This window comes from Papaver somniferum, chromosome 1 (genome assembly GCF_003573695.1).
Source record: "Papaver somniferum cultivar HN1 chromosome 1, ASM357369v1, whole genome shotgun sequence".
Classification (NCBI taxonomy): domain Eukaryota; kingdom Viridiplantae; phylum Streptophyta; class Magnoliopsida; order Ranunculales; family Papaveraceae; genus Papaver; species Papaver somniferum.
This window is the reverse complement of record NC_039358.1, coordinates 243,552,195-243,570,454: the sequence shown is the minus strand read 5'-3', so window position 1 is coordinate 243,570,454 and position 18,260 is coordinate 243,552,195. Positions and strand designations below refer to the sequence as shown.

The 18,260-nt window shown below is 37.8% G+C and overlaps 3 protein-coding genes across 4 annotated transcripts; 2 read left to right on the top strand and 1 right to left on the bottom strand.

Annotated features, from left to right (window-relative positions):
- Nucleotides 1-4,403: 4,403 nt before the first annotated feature.
- LOC113322583 (peptidyl-prolyl cis-trans isomerase CYP59-like) lies at nt 4,404-9,752 on the top strand. Of its 2 annotated transcripts, none has more exons than XM_026570718.1 (15): nt 4,404-4,581; nt 4,865-4,994; nt 5,102-5,206; nt 5,893-6,010; nt 6,260-6,310; nt 6,406-6,497; nt 6,631-6,730; nt 7,207-7,329; nt 7,421-7,498; nt 7,618-7,664; nt 7,761-7,816; nt 7,974-8,014; nt 8,138-8,243; nt 8,498-8,627; nt 8,725-9,752. In XM_026570718.1, exons 2-15 carry the CDS (start codon nt 4,897-4,899, stop codon nt 9,446-9,448), a joined length of 1,869 nt encoding a protein of 622 aa, XP_026426503.1. In that variant the 5' UTR covers nt 4,404-4,581; nt 4,865-4,896; the 3' UTR covers nt 9,449-9,752. The 2 variants fall into 2 exon arrangements, with proteins under 2 accessions (XP_026426503.1, XP_026426494.1); XM_026570709.1 differs by having other exon boundaries at nt 4,405-4,585.
- Nucleotides 9,753-9,761: 9 nt separating this feature from the next.
- Nucleotides 9,762-11,152, bottom strand: LOC113322598 (gluconokinase-like). Its single transcript, XM_026570728.1, has 3 exons — nt 10,888-11,152; nt 10,724-10,787; nt 9,762-10,364 (listed from the first exon to the last, which is right to left on the bottom strand). Exons 1-3 carry the CDS (start codon nt 11,009-11,011, stop codon nt 9,824-9,826), a joined length of 729 nt encoding a protein of 242 aa, XP_026426513.1. The 5' UTR covers nt 11,012-11,152; the 3' UTR covers nt 9,762-9,823.
- Nucleotides 11,153-12,819: 1,667 nt separating this feature from the next.
- Nucleotides 12,820-13,287, top strand: LOC113275234. Its single transcript, XM_026524695.1, has one exon. It carries the CDS (start codon nt 12,820-12,822, stop codon nt 13,285-13,287), a length of 468 nt encoding a protein of 155 aa, XP_026380480.1.
- Nucleotides 13,288-18,260: the final 4,973 nt, after the last annotated feature.

Below are 18,260 nucleotides of genomic sequence, written 5' to 3'. Positions count from 1 at the left end.
GAACTTGGTCGAAGTGAAAGCTTACCAATACATATTTCGAGAAATATGTAAGCGAGATATATATTCAGCTCGAAATCTCAAATGTGTATAGAGAAAACTATATCTTAACACAGCTTATGTCTCAATATAGGAGATAGTAGAAATAGACTTTCCAAGTGATAGATGAGTTCAAGTCTCTACATACCTTTTGTTGAAGAACTTCCACAAGCTCCCCTTAGTAGTTCTTCGTCTTCAAATGATGAACTCTGTGAAATCTAAGCTCAACTACACTTTCCATGTCCTAGTCCGAGACATCTATAAATAGGCTAGAAATCAAGACTTATAGTTTTGATCACTAAAATTGACAAACATGCTTGAGATAGCAACGCATGCGAGTTCGACCGAGCAGTGCTCTAACAATCTCCCCCTTTGTCAATTTTAGTGACAAAACTATCAATACATATGGATTACAAAATAGATAGAAATTGTAGCTTCTCATCCAAATGCTTGATCTCCTTGGCATCTTCAACGCGACTCGAAATCTTCATCACTTAAAAGTACTACATGATCCTAAAGGTTGTAAGTTCAGCATCACAGTTGTTGAAGATCAGTAGCGATAACAATGACAAAACAAAAATGCTCTTAATCATTGTTATACGGTGTCATAGTATTACTACACAGCATCAAATTCCAATTGTATCACAACTTTGACAACAATACTATGGTGATATGTATCACTCCCCCTTAGTCAATACTCCATCTCAACATGAAAACCACTCTGTTAGAGCATTGCTCGGTCGAACTCGCATGCGTTGCTATCTCAAGCATGTTTGTCAATATTAGTGATGAAAACTATAAGTCTTGATTTCTAGCCTACATAGCTAAAGGTATCGGATTAGGATAGAAAGCGTAGTTGAGCTCAAGACTCTATGGCAATCATCATACAAGACGAAGGACTACTCAAGGAACTGGTGGATCTTCATCGACTAAAAGGTATGTGAAGACTTGAACTTATCTGTCACTCAAAAGTCTATTTACTTTATCTCCTACTCTTGAGACAAAAGTCGTTTTGATATATAGACTTTCATTATACACATTTGCTATTTTGCCTATCTATCTCTCGAAATATGTGTTGGTAAGCTTTCACTTTAGCCGAATTCATCTTTACCAAGTGATGAAAGTCATGTTATGTTTCAATCACTTTGAAAATTGCTCTGAAGAAAAATGGTCTTTGAATAACGGCTATATAACATTCTCTGAGAATGATTCAATGATTGAAATGAGAGTTTAGATTACATAACCATTGGTGGATATAAGCATTGTTGTGGAAACACATATATGCATAAGTCCTATTCCTTGAACCAATGTTTGCTAAAACTTTGTTGATCAAGAGAAGTTGGAAGTGGCGTGAGCCAAGTCCGCGAACTCAGTTCGCTAACTTGCGGAACTTCTCGGCCCGAGATTTTCTGCTGGAGTTTGTGTACTCCTTCCATGAGCTTAAGTCCGCGAACCCAGTCCGCGAACTTGAGCAGGTTATATCTAAAGTCGGTTGTTTTTGAACTAATGTTTAAATAAACTAAGGAATTCTTTTGCAAACCGTGTCTATAAAGTTCATGAACCGATTCGAGTGAATCAAACCGATTTTTCTTCAATTGTGTCTTGTGTAGTTACATAAGATTTCCTTGAAATTGAACAACTCTCTAACTAGTTCATTTGAGTCATTTGAACTAGTTATGCTGAAGAAGAATAAGGTTGATATGAGAGTAATCATATGGCTAACCATTTGGTTGACTTGTTGAACTAACAAATGTTAATATTTGGGTACGGTTCATAAACCCAAAATTGGACATTTCATTTGTGTGTGACAAGCTAAGTTTTTGATCTAACGATTGAGGAATATTAGCTTGAATCTAATCAAGTTTTCATCTAACGGTGAATATTGAATGCTTTGTTACTAAGCTAACACTGATTGCAAACCCTAATTTCAAAGTGTATATAAGGGAGAACTCTAGCAACTTGGAAACCTAATCCCCACACATTCTATGTGATACTAGTTGTGCTAAGCTAGAGTAGATTCTCCTTTAACCTTTGGTTTCTTCTTGTAAACCGGGTTAACGACTTAAAGACTTCATTGGGATTGTGAAGCCAGCCCGATACTACTTTTCTTGTAGTTGTGTGATCTGATCTTGCATCTTCTATCGTACGAGTACAATTGAAATAATTGGCTTGAGATTTTATATCTTCGATAGGCAAGATAGAAAAGTAATCACAAACAAACTTTGTCTCATCGTTTGTGATTCCGCAATATCTTTTTTCGCTGTGTCGATTAAGATTATTGTGAGATGATTGATAATACTAAGTTGTTCTTCGGGAATATAAGTCTGGTATTATTGATTGGTTCTTGTTCACCTTGATTTATCAAAAGACGGAACAAAACTCGTAGGTATATTCGTGGGAGACGGATTTATCTATTATCGTAGACTTTTCTGTGTGATACAGATTTGTTTATTAAAGTCTTCGACTTTGGGACGTAGCAACTCTTAGTTGTGGGTGAGATCAGCTAAGGGAATCAAGTGTGTAGTATCCTGCTGGGATCAGAGGCGTAGGAGCATAACTGTACCTTGGATCAGTGTGAGATTGATTGGGGTTCAATTACAGTCCAGAACGAAGTTAATTTGGAGTAGGCTAGTGTTTGTAGTGGCTTAATACAGTGTGTGCTCAATCTGGACTAGGTCCCTGGGTTTTTCTGCATTTTCAGTTTCCGCGTTAACAAAATTCTGGTGTCTGTGTTATTTCTTTTCCGCATTATATTTATTTATATAATTGAAATATCACAGGTTCTGCGTTGTTCAATCAATTAGAATATCTGATCTTTTTGGTTGTTGATTTAAATTGATTGACACTTGGATATTGGTCTTTGGTACCATCCAAGTTATCTCTCTTTGATAAAGACTCACATATTTCTATTTGCTTGAGTAAAGATCAAATCGAGAGATTGGGATATAAACTCTTTGATATACTTTTCATTGATTGAGTCTAACTGTCTAGTTGATTCTCATAAAAGTATATTGGAGTTTGTCCATACAGATTGCTAAGCAAAATATTGGGTGTGGTTGTTAGACCCACGCTTTTTCACACTCCCCCTTACATAATTAATGATCTGTAAACCATATGTATTTGTAGTATCACACTACATATTAATTCTCCCCCTTTTTGTTAATATAAATTGGCAAAGGTACGAAAACTAGTGGGATCCTCATGAAATTTTCACAGAGATACTTCATGACCAAAAGAGAATACCATATCAACTTATTTAGATGCCATCATAAAGTCGAAGCTAAATGCATTCATCAAGGAGTTTACAAAGATACAAGATAACCCCTAATATTCCACAGTCGCACTCCCCACAAAGATTTGGCAATTAAAATGTCATTCCGGAAAGAACAAGAAAGGCGACCTTGCTTTTACAAGAAAAGAAGGATTTCTAACAAACACTAGGATACTTGACATAAACACATCTACTAGAAACAAATGCAAACAAGACTTAACACTATTCTAGAATTCCAAACTCAATTTCCCAAAAGATCGAGATAAAAGCAGGGGCAAGAGCTATGAGGAGCTAATGAACTTGAACAACACTAATAGACTGCCGCAACTGCTGAAACGTGGCAGTGTCTAATGGTTTGGTGAGAATATCAGCCAATTGTTGTTCGGAAGTCACAAATTCCATAGTGATAATACCATGTTCATAAAGATCTCGAATGAAATGGTACCTGATGTCTATGTGCTTAGTTCTTGAGTGCTTAACATGATTCTCAGTGATGTGAATCGCACTTGAGTTATCACAAAAGATCTTCATTATTCCATAATGAATTCCATAATCATCAAGCATTTGTTTCATCCATAGAAGTTGAGTACAACATGACCCAGCAACAACGTATTCTGCTTCACATGTTGAAAGAGATTGTGAATTTTGTTTCTTGCTATGCCAAGCTACAATATTCATCCCTGCATAGTAGAATCCCCCTGATGTATACTCTTTCTGTCTTCCACACACCCTGCCCAATCGACATCTGAATAGGCAGTAAGATCAATGTTAGTATCAAAATTGTACGAAAGACCGTACCCGACAGTGTGACTGATGTAACGTATGATCCCCTTCGTGGCGGCAAGATGCGATTCCTTTGGATTTGCCTGAAACCTAGCACAACAACCAACACTAAAAGCAATATCAGGTCTCGTGTCCGTGAGATACAAAAAACTTCCAATGATAGATCGAGGTATACGAGTGAGTTTTGGAGTTGACTTATCAAGACCAACTCTTGAAACACAATTTTTTACATATTTTTCTTGAGATAAGTAAATTCCATCCTTGTGTTGTTGAATTTGTAAACCCAAAAATAATTTTAATTCACCAACATTTCTCATCTCAAACTCCTTACCAACAAAATCTTTTACAAGTTTGTCCGATGTCCTTTTTATAGTCCTTCCTAATAAAACACCTCCCGTTTATTTTCTGTCTAAAATTTTCACTCCCTCTCTCTCTCTCTCGAAGCTCAGAGGAGTCTGAGTTGTTCTTCAGCTAATCTCAGTCTCAATAAGGCAGGTAAACAGCACATTGAAATCGTTGCTTACATCGTATTGTTCATTTGCGGTTTAGGGTTTTAATATCTGAAAATTTGAGCAACAACTGATTCTAGCTTTACAAAAAAAGGGAAAATTAAAATTTTGGGTTTAGGGTTTTGATATCTTTCTCTTTCGCCTTACTATCTGGTTGATTGTGATGTATACAATTTTTTTATTTGATTTTTAAATCTGGGTTTATTGAAAAAACCTAATTCTATCATCTAATCCTTTTTTGTAATTGTTGATGTATTATTGTTAGGGTTTGAGAAGAGACAACATTATTCAGTGACAATGTCGGTCATGATTACCACCAGTTTGGGGGATATTGTTATTGATTTACACACGGATCGATGCCCACTCACCACCAAGAATTTTCTCAAGCTTTGCAAGTAAGATTCTGTAACTTTTGCTTTGATTTCTCCTTTTTTAGAACTTGCGAAATTGGATGTTGTTTGCAAAATTTGGGGATTGGATGATTTGTGTTGGTTGGGTGCAGGATTAAGTACTTCAATGGATGTCTATTTCATACGATACAAAAGGATTTTACTGCTCAGACTGGGGATCCTACAGGAAAGGGAGATGGCGGTGATTCTATCTACAAGTGAGTTGATTGATTAGTGTATACATAATATTAGTAACCTACATTAGCATTCTGATCCAGCTTCTTAAATTTTTGTAACTTTACTTAGGTGAATTTGGTGTTAGTATAGTTCATGTTTGGGCTCCGACACACAAGGGCTTAGTTTAGAATCCCATTCTCTTGATTACCCAGTGTAGGTGCAAATCATATTTGTTTTCCAGTTGGACTTGGTTGGACGAAGTTATTAGAGAATGTCAGCTTGTCCTGGTTTTTTGGTTTCATTATGGTACTAGCAACTTCACCAACACAGGTTGATTTCCTTCACTTATCTGTTTCGTTAGCATATAGATAATAACCTACATTAGTATTCGAATGTCACATCTTGAACTATTGAAAACTTACCTAGTCTAAAGGTGATGTTTGTGAAGTGCTCGTTCTACTAGCCCCAGCACCTCTGGGCAAACGAGGGCCTTGATTAGACTATCATTTCCCCCGACTTCACATTTTTAGAGCAATATGCCTATGGATATCACTGTTGGTATGTAGTTGTGTTGCGACGAGGTTTTAAAGTTATCTAGTCCTGCTTTCTTGGTTTTGATTCGCTGATAGCAACTTACTGCAAGAACTAAATTGCAGTAACACATGTACACAAGGATTGATGATATTTTGTATCGCATATCTAATTCACATATATTATGTTTTTTCAGGTTACTTTTTGGTGACCAGGCCCGTTTTTTCGGAGATGAGATCCACCAAGATTTAAAGCATTCTAAAACTGGAACTGTTGCGATGGCAAGTGGTGGAGAGGGTCTTAATGCTTCCCAGGTATGAAGTTAGTCTGATATTATACTAAATGCTAGTCTTTTCTGCAAAAAGACAATTTAGCTTGAAGCACTTTCTCGTTGCATATTAAAAGCTCATAGGCGGCTGCAAATGATTGTTCAGGGTTGCAACGATTGTAAATATTTGTTAAAAGCACTTTCTCTTATAAAGAATGTAGTCTTTTATGCTTGAGAAAAATGCGTCTTTCTACATACTTGTTAACCTTCACTGGGTCTCTTTTCTTGAATGCAGTTCTACTTCACGCTGCGTGACGATCTGGATTATCTTGACGGGAAACATACGGTTAGTCTCGAGTTCTCAGATTTGTTTTATTGATCATGTTTCAACTTTTAGGTATTAAGTAGATAACAAAAATCACATTCTTTTCTTTTCTGCAGGTTTTCGGGGAGGTTGCTGAAGGTTTGGAGACATTAACGAGAATAAATGAAGCATATCTGGACGAGAAGGGAAGACCATACAAGAATATCAGGTTTATTTTTTTGTCTTCTCTAAATATTTACTTAGTAAAACTAATCAGGCATCATCCCTATGTTGTCTTTGTTTTCTCTTAAATAATATTTCTATATTTTTATATCTTTTCCCATGCTCTTGTTATGCAACAGGATCAAGCATACTTATATTCTGGATGATCCCTTTGATGATCCTCCCCAGCTTGCCAGTTTGATTCCTGACGCCTCTCCAGAAGGAAAACCACTAGCTGAGGTTCTCTATAAATTGTTTGATTCTTCTTTTTTTTTTTTTGACTTTAAACCAAAGCCCACAGTAGAGGAAGCTTGCAGCATATGCATCATTCGTATCAAGCTTGTAACTGATAATAACTAGAATGAAGATGATAATAATTATATGACTGGAACTCGCCTATACTTAGACATTAATAAATCAGATATGAAAGGAGATTAGGAAACAAGCCAAGGAAGCTGAGGAAAGGTTCTAGAACCTAGTAGCTCAAATAGATAGCAAAACTTCTGAATACTGTGCGTGGTATGGTTATTGCTCATGAGCAATACATTGCTAAGTTGATGGGATATCAATTCAAATAAGAAAAGAATTTGAGATTTACATTTCTATCATTATTCTGAGAATTTGAATACCAGCTACAGATGGGTTTTGACTTTATTTAGTAATCGGATTCCATCTTATTAATGTCTTTTTTTTCCTTTCTTTGCTGCGGTATTCAGATTGATGACGAGGTGCGACTCGAAGATGATTGGGTGCCTATGGATGAAAAACTGGGGGCAGGAGAGCTTGAGGAGGTTATTCGGCAAAAGGAGGCACATTCCAGTGCTGTGGTTCTTGAGAGTGTATGATCCAGATTTATTTCTCTTATTCAGTTATTTGTGTTGTTTGATCCAATTCTGTGAAATAGTTGTTTACATGTGCCATGTTTTACAGATTGGTGACATTCCTGATGCTGATATGAAACCTCCAGAAAACGTTTTATTCGTTTGCAAGCTTAATCCAGTTACTGAAGTGAGTCCTCGTTATGAATTGGCTGAAATTTGTCTTCCTTGTTTATTGCTTGAAATTGTATTTTCAGAGTTGCAACTTCATAACTAATTCCTCGATATTCTCTTTTCGTGTTAATGCAGGATGAGGATTTGAATACAATCTTTTCACGCTTTGGAACTGTAGTTTCGTGAGTACTCAGAGGCTTATGTTTTTATTTGAACAATTTTCATCACGTTAAGTAAGGTTTCCTTGATGTTATACTAATAGTACTTTAACTTTGCAGTGCTGAGGTGATCCGTGATTTTAAAACTGGAGACAGCTTAAACTATGCTTTTATCGGTGAGTAGTCTTAATCAACTCGCATATACTTTCACTTTATGAATGACCTCAGCATCCACTTGGATAAATCACCAGGGACATTCCATCATCTCCTATTTAATATTATATTGCACACCTGCTATGAGGTTTAACCAACTTCTTCTGGCTGATGGTTCAGAATTCGAAACAAATGAGGCCTGCGAGCAAGCCTATTTTAAGGTATGTTGATTCCTGTAATCCTGTTACTTTACACTATGTTTAGCCCATCTTTTGGCTTTTTGATAATGGTGATTTTTTTTTGGCCGTGTTTCATATCTCATGTGTTAAAAAACTTTAATGCAGATGGATAATGCTTTGATTGATGATCGGAGGATACATGTGGACTTTAGTCAGAGTGTTTCTAAGCTGTGGGGTCAATACAGGCGTAAAGAGCATCAAACTGGTAAAGGTATGATACAGATGTTTATACAGATGCAAGACGTGGATATGTTAGTCTTTTTACGTTTAGATTCCCACCATCATGATTTGCAGTTTAAATTGTTTCATATGTTGCTGTTGGTATCTTTAACTTATTGCTTCCCTCATGTGCCCCCGGATTTTAACTCTCACTCAATATTGCGTATTCCTGTATAAAATTCACATTTTTTTCTTCTTCTTCTGCATGAGAGATGTAATTGCATCATTTAATGTGTTATGGTACAGGGAGAGGTTGTTTCAAATGTGGTTCCCTTGATCACATGGCCAAGGATTGCACTGGAGACCCTTCTGTGAAAGCAGAAAATCCAAAGTATGTTCTAAAAGATGGGAACACCCAGCGCGGTGGAAATGAGAAGTAAGTGTGTGTGATCTTTCTTTATTAGCTAATCCAATATAACTTTGGTGAGTATTTCCCTTCATTACTTAAACAGACTAACATTATTTCGTTGCAGTTATGAGATGGTCTTCGAGGGAGACACCGCTGATGGCTCTGCACGAGAAAAGAGGAGGGGAGAACGTGACCCGGAGAAAGATTCTAAGAAACGAAGGGTGGACCGAGAAAGTGAGAAGGACCCTAGACATAAAGGGCAGGAAAGTAGGGACTCTAGAAGTGATAGAAGTAGGCATGATGATAGAAGTAGAGGAAGATATAGAGAGGATGAGAGGAGTAGGCATGGTGTAAGCAGAAGACTCGAGGAAGAGAAGTATGAGAAAGAACGGTTACCTAGAGACAGTGGCCATGGGGACAAGAAAAATGAACACCACCAGGAGCGTAAGGCCTCTAGGAATGATGGGGTACGGATAGGTGACCGAGACTTCAGGGATACTGACAAAGCAGACAGGAGAAGAGAGAGTGATAATAGAAACAGAGAAAGTGGCCGTGATTCTAGGAGACCTGACAAAGAAGGAGTCGGCAGAGGTGAGAGTGATCGTCGAGATAAGGAGAGCAGCCGTGATTACAGGAGAACTGACAAAGAAGTGGATAGGAGAAGTGAGAGTGATCGTAGAAACAAAGAGAGTGAACGCGACTATAGGAGATCTGACAAGGAAGGAGATGGGAGAATTGAGAGTGATCGGGTACACAAAGAAAGTGAAGGAAGCAGGAGGAGGGATAGAGATGACAGAAAACATGACAGTGGCGAGGGAGGCAGGAGGAGGGACAGGGATAGTAGATGATTGAAACAGTCCACGCAACGGGGAAATGTCAGAGGTAATGAATTTTGTATCTAAACATATGGTCTAGTGATGTATGCTTGTATTTGCCAGAGGAGAGACATCCTTTTGTATTTTACCTCATCGATGTAATTTGTGCATTCTCCAGAATCTTTCTTTATCTGGTTAGCTGGGTAATATCTGGGACCAACTTGTTTCTTTTTTTTGAGGCCTTTTATGTGCTGAATGGGAAGTAATCTAAGCACAGGGAACACAAAAATGAAGCAGCTGTCCAAGTTTATGAAGGATGATATTTCATTTTAGTTTCCATTTGGAATTTATGAAACTGTTAATTTTATTTTCTTAGCAACAAATGTTGCAAGTGAATTGATACACAGATCACAGAATGAGTGATCGGATATCGTTTACAATGAGCTGTGGAGGCAGAGTGCCATCAACCACCGTGATGTCTTTCTCTTGTTCATTATCAATCTGAAGCAAGTCTAATTGCGACTGCAACAGCGAAGCAGGCATGAAATGTTTTCCTTGTGCTGCTCTCTTGTTAACTCTGTTCAACAACACCTCAAACGGCGTCTCCAAGTAAATAAACTTAACCCTGCCAGGAACATAACTCCCTGGCTTGTAATTAGGATCAGCAGTTCTCAGAATCTCTCTGTACTTCTTCTGCAGAGCGGAACAACAGAGGACTGCTTTCCTTTTCTTGTCGTCATCAGCGTCGTCGTAAGTACCATTACTGCTCGAAACAATCTGGTTGATCTTCGTTCGGAGCGTGTCTCGTAGAGTTTCCAGCCATGGTATCCTGTCTTCTTCGTTGAGTGGAATCCCTCGACTCATTTTCTCTATGTTTGCTAGTGGATGGAAATCATCGGCGTCGAGAAAACCAAAGTCCATCGTCTTTGCTAACAACTCGCCGATGGTACTGCAACCAAAAAGAAAGCTAATTAGTACTAGACCCATCCATCATCATCAACAACCAAATTTCATCTACTGACTATAGGCAAGGGCAGAGAAGCAATGAAGATTCATAGGTCAGGAGGGGCAATTGCCCCCACATATGTTGGGCCATACTTTTACTACTAGGTCGACAGGGCCCGTAACACTTTTGAATGAAAATGACAAAATATCACCACCAGCTTGATCTTCTGATCAATCTTGGTGGGTGGAATCAGTGAATTCTTGATTTGATTAATTAAATCAAGACTCTGATCAATTATAATCTTGATTTTGATTAAGTGTGTAAATTTCAGAGATAGAAGGAAGAAGGGGATGAATACGTACGTTTTGCCAGAGCCGCTAACACCCATGATGACAAAAACCATTGGAGCCGTCGTCTCTAATGATCCTAATTATCAAGAACAAGAACCAAATTATAATCAATTCAAGAAATCACACAAAGCTTTGATAATTAATCCAAAAAGAATAATTAGAGGAAGGAATTGTACCTTTATTATGATTCATCGTAGTTGTGATGATTTGTTGTTGTTGGTTTAGAATGTTGTTTAGGTGATGAAGATCATGATCAGGTTGGTGGTGGTGCTGAAGAAGATAATAATCAGAATTATCCATAATTAATATATAATTATTGAGAATGAATGATTGTAGAAAGAATATCTAGTATTTTCCGGCAATACCAAACGCTTAGAAAGAAAGATGGATAGAGAGAAAGAGAATGAATGAGAGAGATTGAGGGAGAGGGAAACACGTAACTTATATATATATATATATATAGAAGAAGATTAGTGGCAGATCAGATAGGAGGAATTTAATTCTTGATGATTAATTGGATAACATTTTAGAGTCACTTCCACCTAAATATGACATACGCATACATAGCCGGCAGGCAGGTGGTGAGTAAGTGCTGATAAAGCAGATAGAGGTGCGCAAATACGCGACAACTCGGTATCGACTATCGACATTATGGGACATGTTAAAGACTCATTTATTTATTTATTTATTTATTTTGGATGGATTGGGGATTCAATGGAGATCCGGTTTTACGCGACAACTCGACTGGTTTTTTGTTTGTTTGAATCGGTGGTATCTTCTTCTTATCTTAATATTCCTTCCGTTACTTTTTAATAGGCTGGTTTCTATAAATAAATGTTTCAAAAAAAAAGAAGGTTAGTTTTCTAATTGAGGAAAGTTAAATGTTATTTTAATTTTATGGGACCATTTTTTTCTTAACTTGTTTTGATGACAAGTGTCATGGGGACCATTTCACTTCACTTTTTTTATTGATAAATGTCATGAGGACTGCTTTCATTGATAGTTCTTTTAATTTCCTTAATTTTTTCTAAAAACAAAGACCAGCCTATTAAAAAAAAACGGAGGGAGTAATAAAATTCAAAGGTGGGGTGTCTTCATCGTCAATTACGTTGTGGAGGAAACCATGACCATCTCTCCAACGGATTGGATGAATCTGTTGGTGCCCACAGACTGATTATGTTGAATACTAGTAGCTTAGTACTACTTTATGGAGATTGGTTGCCATGATGATCCAATAGTTGCTTCTTTTTATTTTTTCTAACAAAAGGGAAACTTAGACGGTAGTTTGTTTGCATCTGATTTATCTCAGTTATCCGGACAAAACCGTAATCACCTGAGTCATCTATGTCTGACTCGATATGTTAGTTTTTTGAGTCAGGTCTGACTCATTGGACTCAGAATATGTAAATCAGTAGTTCGATCTCATGTTTACATGCCTGACTGACTTAAACGGATCCAAATCAAATCTGACACCAAAAAAAATATAATCCACACTGCAAACCAACATGTCCACCAAACTAAAAATTCATTGCCTTATTTCACAACACACACCATAAAAAGTGGAGCACTTGCCAACACAGAATGAAATCTTTTAAATGAATTGCATCATCTAAGATTAGTTGAATGAATATTGGACGATGGAGAGATGCAGCAGCAGCAACTGTTTAGAAAGTGGATCCAACTCATCCAAGATTTGTATAAGAGGTATGTACAGTTCACATTGATATATGCGGTCACATCACATATCCAACGTACAAGTCCAAGACTGATATAGTCCAAGTCCGTTGCACCTATCAAACCTGATGACCAGAAGAAGAAGTCTGTACATATTCAAGTCCTCCGAATAATAAGAAGATATTTGTTGTAACAAGTTATTTTGAATCTCCAGCAATGTCGTACAATTTGTTTACTTAGGTTTATAATTCTTCTCTTGTAAATCATATATATACTGAATGAAAACTAATCTGCTCATTATTGTGAGACAGAAAATTATGCAAAATTAGATTTTTGATGGTATCATCTTGATCCATCCTAGGACCTAAATTTATCTCTTCCGCATCTATCAAACTCTGATGTATATATATATATTTTTCTCATTCTTTCTCACAATGGTGGAATCTGCTGATCAAACACCTTCTCAAAGTCCTATCAATCATGAAACTCAAATCAATACTGAAACCCAAACCAATTCTTCAGGGAACATTCGAATCCTAGACCCTTACGTGATACACCCAAGTGATAATCCTGCTACAGTTTTATCTTCTCCTCTTTTGCAAGGTGATAATTACGGTTCCTGGGTTAGGGGAATAACCAAATCTCTTAATGATAAGGGTAAGCTTGGCTTCGTGGATGGTTCGTTGCCTCCACCTAAGGATGAACTGCAGTATCAATGTTGGAAAAGGTGCGACGATCTCGTTGGAAGTTGGTTACTGAATTCCTGTCAACCTGATATTCGAGCAAGTTGTCTTTATGCTCCGTCATCTCATGCAATCTGGAAGGATCTCCAGGTGAGGTTCTGTATATCTAGTGCACCTATTCTTTTTCGTCTTAAGTCTGCTATAGCTGCTATTAGATAAGAATCGATGTCCGTCTATATGTATTACACAAAGATAAAAACTTTGTGGGATCAATACGATTCCCTGGTAGCTGTCACCGAAGTTTGTATCTGTGGAAAGGGCAAATCCCTTTTGTAAAGATTTGAACGTGAACGAGCCATGGAGTTTCTCCAGGGCTTATATGACCGCTTCTCCAACCTCAGGAGTCAGATCCTCATGATGGATCATTTTCCTACTGCTCTGCGCATATTCAATATGGTGCAGCAGGAAGAAGAACAACAACACATTCAAGCGAGTCCTCTCCCTCCCATCGAATCTGCTGCACTCAATACAAACCGGTATGTTCATCACTCTGCCTCATCTCAGTCTGCTGCTCGTTTGCCTGCCAGTCAGAATAAACGCCCAAGGCCTCACTGCAATTTTTGCAATCGTCATGGCCAGGTACGTGATCGCTGCTATAAGCTTCATGGTTTCCCACCTTCGTCAGCATCGAACCCTGTTGCTGCCAATGTTTCTGCTGCTCCGGAACACCAACCTGCACAACATCCTGTCATGCCTTCTTTTTCAGCTGAACAATACTCGCGCCTGTTAGATCTCATCAACACTCCAGCTGAAGACACTCCTATGGAGCCGAGAGTCAATTTTGCTGGTAAGCTTCTCACTGTTTTTTCTGAACCATGGTTTGTTGATAGTGGTGCTACGCACCATATATGCAACTCCTTTTCTTATTTCAGTTCGTACTCACCTGTTAAAACGTTAATTCAAATGCAACTCCCAGATGGTATTTATTCCACTGTTAAACATATTGGTGAAGTCGTATTCTCACCCACTCTTAAGTTATCCAATGTTCATCATATTCCGAACTTCAAATTTAATTTATTGTCTGTCAGTCAGTTGACTCGAGCTCTCCATTGTGTGGTTCTTCTTACACACAATTTTTTTCTTTTTCAGGACATGTCAACGAACAGAGTGATTGGTCGGGGTGATCTTCATGTAGGTTTATATCAGCTCCGGGTTTCTTCATCATCACCTAAAGTTTTGTATAATAATAAAACGCCATTCAACGTTTGGAATTGTCGACTTGGCCATCCCAGTTTATATCATTTTCGATATTTATGTAATTCGCATAATTATATGCACTCTACTTTTTCTACTGCTTGTGATGTATTCCCATTGGCTAAAAAATCTCGATTGTCTTTTAATAAACATAGTATTTCTTCTAAACGCTGTTTTGAACTTGTTCATTGTGATATATGGGGACCTTTTTCTACCCCATCTCTCACAGGTGCATAATATTTCCTTACCATTGTAGATGATTTTTCCCGTTGCACATGGGTTTATTTAATGCAATCCAAAGGTGAAACTTGCAAATTCATAAAGTTTTTTGCCAAGTATGTTGTTACTCAATACTCAACACAACTTACCAATATATCTACTGGTGCCTCTTTACCTTTTTTGCCTATCTTGCAACGCATCCAATCTGATAATGGTCAAGAATTTCTTTCTCATGAATTCCAGGCCTGGGTGCATGAGCATGGTATTCATCACTGATAGACGCATTTATGTGTCTAATATATCTCAATTGTATATAGTGTTAGCACCCATTTTTGTACTTATTTGGTTATTTTATATATTTGTAGGTGTTTTCAAAAGAATAAGGATTTGCGGCGAAATTGGCTGAAAATGCGGCGTTTGAACCTCCATTGATAGAGTGCCGGAAGCGCCCCAGAAGTGTACCGGAAGTACCCCAGAAATACCCCGGAGGAACCCCGAAAAAAGTGCGGAAAATGCCCCAGAGGAAACTTGCTATATGGACCCTTGATTTTGGATAAGGGGTAACCTAATTACTAAGGGGTGACCCATTTCCAAGCAGCTGCTAAAGGGACACCAGGTCTGGTTAAGGGGACACCACATTCAAAGTTCAAATAATGGAATTTGGCGGGAAAACTAAGTTCACGTCTGATAATTCTCTGTTGGATTTCTGGGCAGTTTTGAGGGAGATTAAATCCCTGAAATCAATTGGGCTAGGCCTGTTAAGAATAAACAGATCGTATGCAAGTGATTTTATCGATCAACTTGGGCTGGAATGGCTGGGAGAAGCGATCAAAGTCCAAACAGAATACGTGTTCTCTGTGAAGTTTTCAAATATATTTTTAGAGATTCTGGGAGAGTTTTACGTTGAAGTAAAGTGTATCTAGACTTGTTTAAGGATTAGGAGAAGTTTGGAGCGTAAGAAATTGCCAGAAGACGCGTACAAAGCAACAGAAAAGAGATTTCTCTCTCAACTGCACGTGAAGAAAAAAGGGAGATAAACTCGGATTTAATCGAGTTATTTGGACCCTATTGGTATATAAAGGCTGGTGGGAAGTGAGAGAAAGTTTTATCAAGAAGTTTGGGGAAGTTTAGAGACCACAGAGACACAGCAGAGAGGCTGGAAGACGAAGAACAGGAAGCTGCAGGAAAGCTTCCTGCTGCTGCTCGAGGAGGAAGAAGAAGACGAAGAACGGACCCTCCAGGACCGTCGTTCTTCAACAGTGCTAGCAGCACTACACCTGCGTCGTTTTTCAACAGCAGAATACCAGCGTCGCTTATCAACAGCATCACTAAGGTATCGTTCTTTTATGGACGCTTAAAGAGGGTCGTAGTTTCACTGTATTATATTTTTCGCTCTTTTAATCATATTTTGAGCATCAAGTATGTATTTTGAGAACATGATTATCATGAGTAGCTAAACCCCAATACTGGGATGATGGAGGAAGTTGTTTTTCAGCCATGTGGTTATTTAAATAATTCTTAATTCACTTTTTGCACCGATTTTAATTGATTTATGATTTCAATTAATTACTTGTGATTTTGTTTGATGGAACATGCTTAGTCCTAGGGATTCTTGATGTGCCATGCTTATAATATACAAGTAATATTTTATGGAATCTAATTTGGCAAAGATAGAGTTAATACTTGTTTTATTTTGAGCTATAATCGCCTAGGATTAATTTCTGAGCCACTTGAATATGAAACACATTGGAATCCTGAGTCCTGGTTCCTCTTGATCTTGTGACAATTTTGTACATATTTTTGTTTTTAAATCTATTCAAGTCCGAGCAACGAATCCGTATTTACCGCAAATCGAATTACTACAACAAAATGGCGCCGCCGACGCGGACTTGTATATAGATTTGGTTTTAGGTTTAATTTTTTATTTATTTATTATTATTTGTTCCTTTTTACGTTTCTTTTTGTGTCTTTGATTTACAGGTTCGAAGTGGAATACTAAGGACTTGGGAACAAAAAGCTTAAAGTTAAAAGCTAAAAGCTAAAAGAGAAGAAAAAAAAAGACATAATTTTTTTTTTAGGATTTAATTTAATTTTATTTTTATTTATTATTTTTTTTTTGTATATAGCTTTTATATATATTTTTTTTAGAATTTGTAAATAGGCTTTATTTTTCATAATTTTTGTAATTTTTGGACTTTTTATTTGGACTTTATTCTGGACTTTGGACATTATTTTTAAAAACCCTACGGAAGGGTTATAAATTAAAAAAAAATTAAATACAAACTGTTTGCAGGGAAGGACGACGATTACTATATCGTCTCGGCCCCTCGGGTTCGCACACGGCATAGGAGTCGTGGCCCGAGTCGACAACAACGGTTCATCGCCCGTCTGGTACGGGAGGTAAGTCCAACCGAAACTCCCGCGAATCTCCTGCAAGCGGGTTACTGTCTGCCTTAAGGTGATAATTGTTTGAGGACGAACCGGACTGTTTTTAATTTCCTAGTAAAGGGCAAGGCCTGGCCAAATCAAGATAAGGACTCGGATTTTATCACCGTTTCCTTCTTGCCCGCCTTAGGAAAACGAAACCAAACGCGAACCTAAGCCTAAAATTTTGAATAGAACGAGACCAATAGGGTAACGAGCTTAATAGGAAACTCGTTCGAAAAATATTGGTTGCTCTTTAAGCACATTTCAAAGTTCATGATGGTTTCTGTGAGTTGAATGCGTGACTGCGCCGCCTTGTGATAGCGGTGAGGCCTTGGGTATCAAAGCTCCACTGAGCTTCCCTCGCCTCGATTCAACTTACATTAGCTCGGATTGATTCCAGAGGGGTGTGCTCAAATTGTAACGAATTCCTTTTCGAAGGAATAGAAGCTGGTCTAGAAAACAATCTAAGTGGAGCCATCATGCTTTTTGTTTGCTAGAAATATTTAGGTTTGTTTTGGTGGAGTCGAGTCGGCCTTGTTTGTGATTGTGTAGAATTCCCCTGCAATTAAGAATGTCGAACTGGTATGATAGAAGCCAATACAATGAATATCGACCTGAATTTGAATATGGACATCATCAGTATTATGACCATAGTGAGAATAGTGGTTGGGGACGCCAACCTTTTCAAGGTTATGGTTCATACCATGGTGATCCCAATTACTATCCGCACGCGCATCAGTCATACGAGCAAGAAGATTATAGTACTAGTTCTTCGTCTCTAGAGGATACAATCAAACTATTGAAAAGTAGTCCTTATTATGATCCTTCAGTTCCTATTCCTTCTCTAGAAGAGACTCTTAGGAATTTAGCTGAGTCATCACGTCAGTTAGCTGAATCGACGTATAAATTAGATGAGGTGAATAACGTAGATATGGACGAAAGAACTGCAACAACAACTGAATCTGTAGAAGATATCCTCAATAGATTAACTCAAAACTTAGATCCTACACTAAGGGAACTTTCTTTGGAAGAGACCCTTGAGAGGATAGCTGAGTCGACACGTAGACTTGAGTTAGAGACGAACGAAAGTATTGCTCGAAATAACTTGAATTGCCAATATAGTGTATCCAATAATACCCTTGAGAATGAAGATACTTTTTCACATAATCAAGATAACGAGGTTATAATTGGTAACACTACTTATTTAGATAAGGTTCAATCATCTTCGTACTATTATGATGATGAGGATAGTAGTGATGAAGAATCTGAAATATGTAGGCATAGTAATCAGG

Excerpts from the sequence above, each read along its gene's own strand:
- LOC113322583 (XM_026570718.1), top strand. The coding sequence starts at position 4,897 with ATGTCGGTCATGATTACCACCAGTTTGGGGGATATTGTTATTGATTTA. Across the intron at positions 7,499-7,617 it reads AGCTTAATCCAGTTACTGAA|GATGAGGATTTGAATACAAT; the intron begins GTGAGTCCTCGT and ends GTGTTAATGCAG. Across the intron at positions 7,817-7,973 it reads CTTAAACTATGCTTTTATCG|AATTCGAAACAAATGAGGCC; the intron begins GTGAGTAGTCTT and ends CTGATGGTTCAG.
- LOC113322598 (XM_026570728.1), bottom strand. The coding sequence starts at position 11,011 with ATGGATAATTCTGATTATTATCTTCTTCAGCACCACCACCAACCTGAT. Across the intron at positions 10,788-10,887 it reads TACGATGAATCATAATAAAG|GATCATTAGAGACGACGGCT; the intron begins GTACAATTCCTT and ends CTTGATAATTAG. Across the intron at positions 10,365-10,723 it reads GTTAGCGGCTCTGGCAAAAC|TACCATCGGCGAGTTGTTAG; the intron begins GTACGTATTCAT and ends TTTTGGTTGCAG.
- LOC113275234 (XM_026524695.1), top strand. The coding sequence starts at position 12,820 with ATGGTGGAATCTGCTGATCAAACACCTTCTCAAAGTCCTATCAATCAT.